Source organism: Siphateles boraxobius, unplaced genomic scaffold (assembly GCF_051911475.1).
Source record: "Siphateles boraxobius isolate OS27281-9 unplaced genomic scaffold, OSU_SipBor_1 26, whole genome shotgun sequence".
NCBI lineage: Eukaryota > Metazoa > Chordata > Actinopteri > Cypriniformes > Leuciscidae > Siphateles > Siphateles boraxobius.
The window spans coordinates 14,562,283-14,575,341 of NW_027508876.1; the positions used below are offsets into that span (position 1 = coordinate 14,562,283).

The following is a 13,059-nucleotide window of genomic DNA, read 5'->3' on the forward strand; positions in this document are numbered from 1 at the left end:
ATCTTTATAGAAATTAGCCTTGCACGCTCCTTCTTTTTGTAGCGTTTTTCTGTAGGCACTCAGCTCTGCGTAATGTTGCAAGCTTATCTTGTATGGCCCTTTGTAAGAGATTGAGTCCCTCCTTCTGACTTTGTTCCACTCTTTTCCTCAGCTGTCTCCTTTCTCTTACTAACCCTTCAATTTTCTGCTGCCGTCTAGACAATCCAGGAGTAGTTTGTACTTTTTCCTTCCTTTTTTCCACACCAAACCTCTCACTTCCATATGCGTAAATGATCTCCCCAAATTTATCCAGCTTCTTTTCAACTGTACCAGTTAATCTTTCCAATGCAAAGCATAGATCTGTGTTTAATACTCTTACTTAATACTTAATACTCTGTCATTTAGTCATACAGATACTGTAATATGACATCATTTGAAACAGTAAAATATATATTTTTATTAGTGTACATTCGAAATGACTACAAAAATGTCATGCCTTTGAAAAATAAATAAAACAAGATGATGCGCTGCTTTAGCGCGTCTCGGTCTCCTTGAAGATCTTTCTGGCTGCACACCAAAAATGAACCAAAATTCAGTGAATAGCCTTCTTGGTGTGCCTACTTTTGAAAGTCAACATTTAGATTATTTGACGTTAAATGCATTATATATGCATGAGTCACTTTGGAATAAATCACAGCGTGTTTCATGATAAAAAACGTGACTTTACAGTCCGGAAAATACGCTACGGTAGGTTGCCTAGTTGCAATAAACGCGTTAAGTTTCGTAAGCTCCGTGCAACAGCAGCAGTGGAGGACTATTATTAGAATAGTAGAAATCTAATATTCAAGCTGTTTTCTAATTGTTCTACTCTTATTAAATCAAAAAACGACCGAACGAATGATACAGGGATTCTCTCGAACCACCACCACGTTGGCGCCAGAAAACGACTGCAGTGCTGCCAAATGCTCCATTCGACTATTCTGAGATCCTCTGCTCTTCCCTGTGGATGACCTGTGACCTTCTTTCAGTAAGATCTGAATTTTCCGCATTTTGAATTCCGAATTTCTTTTTCATCTTGAAAACTTGAATATTTGCAGTCTAAGAATTCAGAACAAAAAAATTAGCTGTTTGAAAATACATTCTATAAAATTCAGCCATAAAAACATTTAAATTCGTTAAATTTCAAATGTTCAATATTCGTTTAAAGAAATCAAATTCAGAACTATTTAAAATTCGACATAAAATAAAATTTGTAAGATTACACTTGTCTATAATTCAAATTTACACAATTCAAATTCAAATCATGTTGTCATATTATAAGCTCCATACATAGACTGTTTTTGAGACCATCAAAATAAAGTGTTATCAGATATTAAGCAGACAGACTACTAATAATCTAAGATTGGTAGTTGACCTGTTGGTGCAGTTACTTATAGTTAGCAGAATGTCTAAAGTGGACCATTGAAATAGTGTTACCTTACTACTAAAACTAAAGCTGAACTAAAAATAATTCAAAGCTAAATAGAAATATTTTTAAAAAACAAAAAATGATAAAAAAAAACCCAAAATGACTAAAATGATAACTTAAAAAATTAAAATATAAAAAAGCTAATTAAAAATATATAAAAATAAAAAAATAAATACTATTACAGTATATAAATAATTTTAAAATAACAATGGTTGAAGTAAAAATAGATAAAGCAATATTGTGTCTTAAATGTAAGTTACTAAGTATTAACTTCTTGTTTATTGAACTAGCAATGTCTAAAGTACAGAAGCAATATCACACTTGTAATTGTGCTCTTGATCTAAATATCATCACACTGTAATTACCTGTGTCCTTGTGCCTAATGTTGAACCACAGTCATACTGATTTTCTGGCTTGTGAGATATTAATTAGATAGCATAGGGACAGCTCAGCGGGAACAATAAGGACATCTTACGTGTAGAATCTGCTTCCTGTTGGGCTGAAATGTTGGAGGAATTATACTGATTGAGTGCCTTGCAGATAATTATGATCATTTTGCTCATGTCTGGTATAGGTCCTTCTGTCCTGTGACAGAACAGATGTCAATTTGGAAGGGGATCTGGGAAACACCCCTGTGATGCTGGCCTGCAACAATAATAATTGCCAAGCTCTCCATTCTCTTGTGAGTACAAAGGGCATTTGAAGTCAAGTGTGACAGACATAATCCACAATCTCACATATTGTGTAATAAATGTGATTTTTTTTCTTTTCTTTTACAGTTCAAACATGGCGCCAAGATGTGTCTTCAGAACAAACTCGGTCACTATGCCATCCATACAGTTGCTTTTGCAGGTGCCAAAGAGGCCATGGAGCTGGTTTTGAAAATTGGTAAGCAAGTTTAATATTCTCGTTGCACCAATTCACCATGACGAATCCACTCCCAACCTATTCACCAAGCTGTTTAGACAGGCGCTGTGATTTAGCACAATGCATGGGTGGTCTTCTGTTCCGGAATGATGTGTTCAAGACATACTGTAAATATTTATTTTCTTTTTCCGACAGTTCCCTTTGGCTTAGAGACAAATAACACAGTTTTCATTTCGGTTCAATATTTTTTAGATGCTGAAATGCAAAACAGTTAAAACAGATAGAATGGTCAACAAGTCAAACGTGACTGGCAACCTTCAGTGCTATAAGATTGATTTGCTAGCATGTCACATGGTAACCAAACAAAGCAGTCATGCTTTCATTGTGATTGAGGTTTGTGACATCAAAAATCTAAAATTCAGTCATTCTTTACTCACCCTCATGACATTCCAACCCTGTATTACTTTTTGTTTGTCCTATAAAAATGAATGCAGATTAATTAATAAATGTAAATAATGTAGACCACTGGTCACTCTTTTTCCATGTATTTAAAATTAATGGTGACTGGTGCATCAAAAAAACATGCAAAAAGGGGACTGGCGCTTCAAAAAGATGCAAAAGCACCAATAAAAGGGGCCCGTTCGCTTCATGCACTATATTCCAAGTTTTAGCTATTGTATGTCTCCAGAAGTCTTGAAATATAGAGCATGAGTTGGATGAAACCCTTTTATAGTAACATTATGGTGCTTTGTCATTGTGGAGCTCAAGACCCCATTCACGTCATTATATTGAAAAGAATGGCGAAGATATTCTTAAGAAATGACCTTTTGTGTTCTGAAGGAGAAAGTGGAGGTTTGGAATTACATGAGGGTCAGCAAATGATGACAATTAAAATTTTTGAATATGCCTTTGCGTATTCTTTCATCTGTATGAACTGTTAAATATTAAAAAATGAAGCTGAACATTTCATCTCCTCTCTTTTTCATCATCATGAAGGAGAAGAGCTGGGCCTTTCCACTTCAGTGCACATTAATTATTTGGATAAGACCAAAAGCACCCCCCTCCATCTAGCTGTACGTGGGGGCAACATTGAGGTGATCAAACTTTGCATCATTAAAGGAGCCAGAGTGGATCAGCAACAGGTAACTGCTGTTTCAAGAGGTATAAAATGTCTCAGTTAGGATTGTAACCCTGGTTCTCTGAGAAGGGAACGAGATGCTACGTCAAAATGTTGAAGCTATGAGCCTGTTTCTCCATTACCTGCATCTGAAGCACGTGTGAAATCACGTCAATCTCATTGGTGAAACATAGCCTGATTTATACCTGATGATAACCCTGATGATGCGAATTGGTTTGCCCTCTCAGGGAAAACCCATTGGTCTTGAGTCACCACTGCAATAATCTCATGTGTATAAGGCCCATCATGTTGGACACAACTGCCATGAGCCCTAACAGTCCCTGAAATCGTTTTACAGTGACAGCCTACCTAGCCTGATCTATCCCACGGCTGAGAGAATCGATTTGATACAAGCAGGAGACATACCCTAACTCTATGCCTGCATCGTAGTCAAATCCCATATCACTCCTAGAAAAGTGTTTCTCTGTAATAGAGAAAGCACATTCTTCTTGGAGTTTAATCTTGACCCCAAGCACCTCATGTGAGTGAGGGCAACATTGCGATGCGAAACCGCCATCTGATCTCTGGTAAAGCCTGAATAATATGCCCTGAAATGACTTGCCGGCAGGGAATGACCAAACATACTTCTCCAATATCCTCCTCAGAGTGAGCGAGCAAGTAGCAACACACTGCTTTTATAATTTGCAAAACCCATGGAGACACATTTGGCAGAAGTCGCCATGCTGCCCAACAGTCTGCAAGAGCTATCAGTCTCTCGAGACTGACACCTGATGTAGACTGAGTAATATGCCCGGTGCCCTGAAACAGCTTGCTGGCAGGGGACCACCGAATATATTTCTCCAACACCCTCCTCTGATGGAGTGAGCATCCCAGTTCCACAACATTTTAAGATGGAGACTGGGCCAGAAGCTCACTTGAAACTTCTCCGCCCGAAACAACGGAGATGGCTGGGTTGGCAGACTGGTCTCCCGAGGGCACAGAGAAGAAATGGGCACATTTGACCCTGGTGTGGGCCACTTCTCCTCAGAGGGGCCTGCCCTCGACGTCCTGACTTACCTGAAACCTTCTGCGATAGGATGGCGGTCTTCAGATCTGTCCGCCCCTGGAAAGGCTTCAGCTGTGAGAGCCATCTCGACCCCCAGTCTCTCTGAGGGGGGCTCGAGAAGGGACACTGTTTTTATTGTTCAGGTCTAGAGGAGCTTGTACTCAGCTGGGGCTGCTCTTTAGTAACAGCCCTAAAGACATGCACTCAGGAATGTCGCCATCCGTTTCTTGGCCTTCAGAAAACTCTCGACTACAGTATTAACTGCGTTGCTAAAGAAGCCAGGAGGAGCAACAGAGCATCCTTAGGAACGTTTTGTCCCTCTCTCTTATCCCTGAGAGGTTAAAGAAGAAAAGAAAGGGTCCGGCGTGGAGGTGGGGAATTAATTGACAGTAAGGCTTTGTCTAACTTACCTGTGATGCACTTCCTGCTTCTCTGCTGGCCAATCAATTTAGCAACATCATGACTCAAAATCTCCAAACTTTCCTCATAAGCTGGGTAGAGAGATGGTGAATCCTTGAACTCCACTGCCTCGATGCTAACAATATCCAACTTCTCAGAGCTGGATACAGCCAACACTGGGGCCTTAGTCCAGGGGCGATTCCAGGATTTTATAAATGGGGGGGGGGGGGGGGGGGGGGGGGGGGGCACAGGGCGGGACCAAGATCCAGCCAAGGGGGGCCCATGGGAAATCAGAAAATTCAAATGGAAATAAATACTTGTTTAGAAAATATTAAGCACGATTTAATAAAATATTTGCAATGCTCAGTGACCTAATATAGATGGTATTAATTGTGGCACTGAAAAGGAGCCTGAAAATCATCTTGTATTTTACATGGATTGGACCACACAGTTTTATTCTAATAAATAAAAAACATCAATCACCTAGGCATTAATTAGTCATTTAACATGCTTTATTCTCAACACAAACATTGCATGTGTGTGTGTGTGTGTGTGTGTGTGTGTGTGTGTGTGTGTGTGTGTGTGTGTGTGTGTGTTTGTGTGTCGGCGAACATTCTCTGCATGAAATCTGTCTATGACATGGTTTCTTCTTAAAGAAACGTCTCGGTTCCGTATGTAACCCTCGTTCCCTGAGTAGGGAACGGAGACGTTACGTCGGATGACGACGAATGGGGTTTCGCTTAGAACACCTATCGACTTCGAGTATTACAAAACGAGCCAATGGAAAAGAAATTTGCATAGCGTATTTGCATCCGCCTTACCTCGTGGGTATAAAAGGAGGACGCCATCAAAATGCAGATATGTTTCTTCGCTGAGGAGCCGAGACTGAACTCAGGCGATCCCCGCGGCACAGCGGAAAGTGGCAGGAAGACGTAACGTCTCCGTTCTCTACTCAGGGAAAAAGGGTTACATATGTAACTGAGACGTTCCCTTTCGTTGTCACTCCGAGTTACGTCGGATGACGACGAGTGAGGTTACCAGTCTAATCACGCCACCTTCAGGTGGAATATTTCAACCCCAGGGGTGGCAAGGTGGCTTGCCAAGGGAAAGACACATGCTCAGAGAGGCTTACAGTGGAAATACACATGTGGGGGTCACTCAGAGGAGGGACCATGCACACGGGAGGCACCTAGCCGACGCGCAGGCAATAGACACTGGCGCTGACGTCAGGAGTGCTGGAGGAACTCAGGGCTTTCGGAGACGCTCACATGAGGAGAATATCGCACGTATCCAGTCCGTGGAGTGGAATGGCGAGCAAGCGAAGACACCTGAGCGGGTCCAGTACTAGCTGGTTGAATCGAGTACATGAGAGGACACTGGCTCCACTCTGAGATTGTAGAATCTGGCGAATGTGTTAGGTGTCGCCCAGCCTGCAGCTCTGCAGATGTCTGTTAACGAGGAGCCATGTGCTAGAGCCCAAGAGGACGCCACACTCCGGGTGGAGTGGGCAGTCACACCAAGGGGGCACGGTCGACCTTGCTGCTGGTATGCCAAAGCAATGGTGTCCACTATCCAGTGAGACAACCTCTGCTTGGAGAGAGCCTTTCCATTCAGCTTCCCACCATAACAGACAAGAGCTGGTCTGAGGTCCTGAAACACTGCGTTCTGTCTACGTAGGTGCGGAGAGCACATACTGGACAGAGCAGTGCCAAGCCTGGGTCTGCCTCCTACGAGGGCAGCGCTTGCAGGTTCACCACCTGGTCCCGGAAGGGAGAGGTAGGAACCTTGGGCACATATCCAGACCGGGGTCTCAGGATCACGTGAGAGTAAGCCGGTCCGAACTCCAGGCACGCTTCGTCAACGGAGAATGCGTGCAGGTCCCCTACCCTCTTGATAGAGGCCAGTGCAACCAGGAGGGCTGTCTTCATCGACAGGAGCTTAAGCTCCACTGATTGCAAAGGCTCAAAGGGAGCACTCTGCAGGGCAGTTAGAACCACCGCGAGGTCCCAAGAGGGAACGAGAGGAGGGCGAGGAGGATTCAGTCTCCTCGCTCCTCTCAGGAACCTGATGATCAGGTCGTGCTTCCCAAGGACTTACCTTCTACCAAGTCATGGAGTGCGGCAATAGCGGCAACATAGACTTTGAGGGTGGAGGGAGACAGCCTTCGCTCCAACCCTTCTTGAAGGAAGGAAAGCACGACACCGACCGAGCATCTCCGGGGGGCTTTTCAGCGAGAAGAGCACCATCTGACGAAGAGGTTCCACTTCAACGCGTAGACGTGTCTCGAGGACGACGCTCTAGCGGAAGTGATGGTAGCCACCACCGCAGGTGGTAGGGTACTCAAACCTACCTGGTCCCACCCAGGAGCCACACGTGGAGGCTCCAAAGATAGGGACGAGGGTGCCACAGGGTGCCCCGTCTCTGAGAAAGAAGGTCCTTCCTCAGAGGAATGGGCCAAGGAGGTGCTGTCGCGAGGAGTATGAGTTCGGAGAACCAGGTCCAGGTGGGCCAGTAGGGCGCAACCAGAAGGACCTGGACCTCGACCTTCTTGACTTTGCGCAAAACCTGCGCAAGAAGGCTCACTGGGGGAAAGCCTATTTGCGGCCCCGCGGCCAGCTGTGCGCCAGTGCATCCGTGCCGAGCGTGCCCTCGGTCAGGGAATAATACAGGTCGCAATGGGTCGAGTCGTGAGAGGCAAACAGATCTATCTGTGCGTCCCTGAACTGGTCCCAAATCAGCTGAACCGACTGGGGATGGAGTCGCCATTCTCCAGGGAGGGGCTGAAGCCGTGAGAGCTCGTCGGCTGCACAGTTCAGCACTCCGGGAATGAAAATGTCTCGAAGCGATCTCAGATGCTTTTGACTCCATAAGAGGAGGTGGCTGGCGAGTTGCGACATACGGCGCGAGCGTAGACCACCTTGACGGTTGATGTTTTACCGCCACCTTGAGTCGCTTGTACGCTACTGTGGCGGTATTGTCTGATCGGACTAGTACGTTTTGACCCCTGAGCAACGCCCGGAAGCGGTGCAGGGCAAGGTGTACTGCCAGCAACTCGAGGCAATAGACATGCCAGACTGCTCAACACTACCTGCGAGAATCACTGAGCTTCAGGAGCAACCTTGCTCAACACCTAATTGTGAAGAAATTCACTGAACTTCAGGAGCATTTCTGCTCAACACCTGGGTGTGATAAATCTCACTGAATTTTTCAGGAGCATTTCTGCTCAACATTAGAATGTGACAACATTCCATTGCGCATGGCGCCCCAGCCCGTGGAGGCATCTGTTGAGGCAACAACATGCCGGGAAGCTCGTTCCAGGGGCACTCGGACCCGTAGAAAACTGAGGTTCGACCACGGGGTGAGTACTGACGGCAGGTCGGAGTAACTGGTACTCGGAGGGTGTCGTGTTGCCATGCCCACCTCAGGACTTGGTCGCGAAGCCAAAGCTGAAGCGGTCTCATATGAAGCAATCTGAGCGGCGTACCGCGGCTGCAGATGCCATATTCCCCAGGAGCCTCTGTAAAAACTTCAGTGGAACCGCACTCTTGCGCTTGATAGTCTCAGGCATGTCAGCAATGGCTGAGTGGAGAAGGCAACCAAGTCCATACCGAGAAAAGAGCTCCTCTGCACGGGGCAAAGTTTACTCCTTTCCCAGTTGACCCGAAGGCCCAGACGAGCTAGGTGCCGAAGCACTGGGTCCCCGTATTCGCAAACCTGGTCTCTGGAGTGAGCTTCAGACAGCCAGTCACCGAGATAGTTCAGGATGCGAACCCCGTGTTCCCATGGAGGAACAAATACTGCCTCAACAACCTTGTGAAGGCGCGAGGAGACAGGGCTAGCCAGAATGGGAGAACAGCGTACTGACATGCGCCCGCCCTGACAGCAAACCGTAGGTATGGTCTGAGTCGATGGAGAACGGAGACATAAAAGTAGGCGTCCTTCAGGTCGATCGCTGCAAACCAATCCTGTGTCCGCACACATCCAGAAATGCGTTTGGCCAGGAGCATCTTGAACGGCAGCCTGTGAAGGGAGCGGTTCAGATGCGTAGGTCCAGGATTGGCCGTAACCCACCAGACTTCTCCGGGACAGTGAGGTAGGGGCTGTAAACCCAGACCTCATTTCAGCTGGAGGGACAGTCTCAATCGCACCCTTCGCCAGTAGGGTAGCAACCTCTGCTCTCATAATAGCATAGCCATCGACCAAAGTGGAGCGGACTCCCCTGAAGCGGGGAGGAGACCGTGCGAACTGAATCGCATAGCCGAGCCGATGGTTCGCGCGACCCAGCGGAGCAGATAGGGATGCTCTAGGCAGGCTCCCAACTGTGCCAGCGGCGTCAAGAACCACAGACGTCCCCCCGGTGGTGCAGCGAAGCGGAATGACCGGCACAGACGTGGACGGCATAGCGGCCCGGTGTGGGGGCAAGGTCATAACTGCACCCTGACAGAGGAGGCCAGGCAAGGACCAGCGTTCCACGGGGGCCTGCTCTGTCAGGGGCCTGGCGACAGAGGGGGACAGGGGCGAAGCGGTCCGTAGACGGCACGACGTGTCAAACGCCTCTGGGAAAGAGGGGGACGAGGAGAGCACGGCTTGTGGGCGGCGCTCTGTGTCGTCCGAGAACTCTGTATGCTCAGAGACGAGAGAGTCAGCTCTTTCTGAATAAGGATTCTTCCCCAGCCCTCCACCGGGGAAAGGAGTGGCCCTGCTACCAACTCCTGGAAAGAACTGAGTCTCATCTCTGAGCAGCCCATCTCAAAAGTGCCGCTTAACCCGGCGTTTAGTGGGGGGCGGGGCTGGAGAGGGCTGTGGCATCCCCCCTACGGTCTTCCAGAGCCAGGCCCGGGTGAACGGGCGGGGTTGGAACCGTGGGAGGGCGCCTTCAGCGGTGAGAAGACTGAGGGATCTGAGCGGACGGCGGGGCCGTCGAGCAGAATAACCTCAATTTGCTCACAGGCCGTTGAGAACTGTTGGGCAGAAGCACTCAACCACACCGCCGAAGAGGCCGACCTGGGAGATGGGGGTTTGCAGTGGACGCGGATCGGCGGCCTCACCCAAAAACCAATCGTCCCGGGAAAGCATGGCCGTCATCTCCGGATCAGACTCAGGCACAGCCGTATGCACACCAGAAAGTGGCAGCTGTGACGAGTCATCATTTCCAAAAGAATCAAGCCCAACTAGTGATGCTGCTACAGACACAGCATCATCCTCTGTAGCTTCAAATGAAAACACACAGGCCACCCAAGGGTAGACTCGTGGAATCATCAGTTCGCTAGCGGGCACCGTCATTAAAGAGGGGGGGCTGGGGCGTGGACACAGAGTCGGCGTCTTGTTCCAGACCAACACCCTCAGGTCACCCTGGCCACCAGCCGAAGATCGGGTGGTGGATGAGGGGACTCTCACTCTTGCGAGTTCACCGAGTCTCGACCTATATATGACGCGATGATCACGTTCCCAAAGAGAACATGAGTCATCCACGAGCGCTGTTCAAGCATGATCAAAGCCCAAACACACTAGACAGCGCTCGTGCCCATCAGATTCCGAGACCAGTCCGCTGCAACCAGAAATGTACGGGCGAGCCGTCTTTAAAAAGACGTGCCGCGTGCGAGCTCTTTTATGAGAGGAGAAAAAACTCCGCGATGTTGAAGCGCACAGGGAGACACACACACACTGGCAGATCACTGCACAGATCAGCAGGCACTGTGAGCTCGCTGCAGATTGCCGTCACACCAACACCGGAGAGAGAAGCTCGTCTCGTAGAGCGAAGTCATAGATGGCTGTGAAGTGAAGAAATACTCTTGGCTCCGAAGCGAAAACATATCTGCATGTTGCTGGCGTCCTCCTTTTATACCCACGAGGTAAGGCGGAGATACGCTATGCAAATTCCGCAGACCCATGGCATTTCTTTGCCATTGGCTCGTTTTGTAATACTCGAAGTCGAATAGGTGTTCTAAGCGAAACCCCATTCGTCGTCATCCGACGTAACTCGGAGTGACAACGAAAGGGAACCTTGGATGTCCTGTTACGATGTAAAAAAAAAAAAACATTCAGTATAAATTACACAGAGTTGCATGTAAAGTTCTCACATTTTAATGTTTACCACGGCTCTGCTTTTTTGGGAAAAATAGTATAGTGCCTTTAGTTTTTTTAAAACAAAAGATAAAGTAATATGTGGGTCATTCCTGGTATGCAGTGACATTTTGGCTTCATAAGTGGAAAAAAAGGACATGATTTTCATGTTTTTAGCATTCTATCAAAATAGTGACATGTTTAACTATAAGGAACACATATTGGTCAAGCTCAGGTACTCTATAATAATAATTATTGGTAGATTGTTCAGACACTGTCCATAAAAATATTCCACCCTGTTAGGGACATACACTCACCTAAAGGATTATTAGGAACACCTGTTCAATTTCTCATTAATGCAATTATCTAATCAACCAATCACATGGCAGTTGCTTCAATGCATTTAGGGGTGTGGTCCTAGTCAAGATAATCTCCTGAACTCCAAACTGAATGTCAGAATAGGAAAGAAAGGTGATTTAAGCAATTTTGAGCGTGGCATGGTTGTTGGCGCCAGACGGGCCGGTCTGAGTATTTCACAATCTGCTCAGTTACTGGGATTTTCACGCACAACCATTTCTAGGGTTTACAAAGAATGGTGTGAAAAGGGAAAAACATCCAGTATGTGGCAGTCCTGTGGGCTAAAATGCCTTGTTGATGCTAAAGGTCAGAGGAGAATGGGCCGACTGATTCAAGCTGATAGAAGAGCAACTTTGACTGAAATAACCACTCGTTACAACCGAGGTATGCAGCAAAGCATTTGTGAAGCCACAACACGCACAACCTTGAGGCGGATGGGCTACAAAAGCAGATGACCCCACCGGGTACCACTCATCTCCACTACAAATAGGAAAAAGAGGCAACAATTTGCAAGAGCTCATAAAAATTGGACAGTTGAACACTGGAAAAATGTTGCCTGGTCTGATGAGTCTCGATTTCTGTTGAGACATTCAGATTGTAGAGTCAGAATTTGGCGTAAACAGAATGAGAACATGGATCCATCATGCCTTATTACCACTGTTCAGGCTGGTGGTGGTGGTGTAATGCTGTGTGGGATGTTTTCTTGGCACACTTTAGGCCCCTTAGTGCCAATTGGGCATCGTTAAATGCCACGGCCTACCTGAGCATTGTTTCTGACCATGTCCATCCCTTTATGGCCACCATGTACCCATCCTCTGATGGCTACTTCCAGTAGGATAATGCACCATGTCACAAAGCTCGAATCGTTTCAAATTGGTTTCTTGTCATGACAATGAGTTTACTATTGAGAGTGAGGAGTTGTCGTCATTGTACAGAGCCCCTCTCCGCCATGTTGGCAGGATTACCGCGGCAAAACAATGATAACATTATTGTTTACGTGTGTTGTTAACTCGGTAGTAGAGGAGATTCTCGCAATTCCGCACTGTTTTACCATGCCTGGACGTCACTGCTGCGTTAAAAACTGCTCCAGTACCTCACACGATACATACGGAAAACATAGGAACAATGGAATACAGTTTTTTAGGTTACCGAAATGGACACAGCATCAGGGAAAGCAAGTCTCTGACCTGACGAGACGCTGGATTGCTTGGTTGGCTGATGCCTTTGATAAGATTGTCTGCTGTGCCTTAACGAACATGTGCAAAAGTGTTGTTTGAGTGCCTTGTTCATTACTTTTTTATTTCTTTGAAATAAATGCTTGAAACAACTTGATATGGCTTAACAATATTTATTGAGAACTAAATTAATATTTTTTGGACAACATAAGTAATAATAATAATAGGCCTACTGTTATTAGTGCAAAAGAACAAATATCTTGATGCTACTTCTCCAAATACCGCTGTTTTGCGCTTGGTGTGAGCTTGTTCCTGCAAGGTCCCTTTTCTCTGTCTCGTCTCTGTCCCGCCAAAATAATAAATGCGCAAAAATTAAAGAGCTCTGGAATGTTTAGTAGCGCCTCTGTGAAGTTCTGAAGGCGTTGCCCCTGGCAACCGATAGCATCTCCTACCATCATGGCCGACAGGCCCAGACCCCGCCCAAATCGGCACGTGACTCCTCACTCTCAATACTAAAATGGCCCCCACAGTCACAAGATTCTCAACCCAATAGAGCATCTTTGGGATG

General features: G+C 46.7%; 1 protein-coding gene across 4 annotated transcripts in view; it reads left to right on the forward strand.

Moving 5' to 3' along the window:
• trpa1b (transient receptor potential cation channel, subfamily A, member 1b) overlaps positions 1-13,059 on the forward strand; it is a 143,564-nt gene that overhangs the window by 95,438 nt on the left and 35,067 nt on the right. For all 4 annotated transcript variants that reach the window (XM_077244416.1, XM_077244415.1, XM_077244413.1 and 1 more), the window contains exons 5-7: positions 2,022-2,129; positions 2,227-2,335; positions 3,311-3,456. In XM_077244416.1, the coding sequence (XP_077100531.1) occupies positions 2,022-2,129; positions 2,227-2,335; positions 3,311-3,456 (363 nt within the window). The remainder of the gene's footprint in view (positions 1-2,021; positions 2,130-2,226; positions 2,336-3,310; positions 3,457-13,059) is intronic.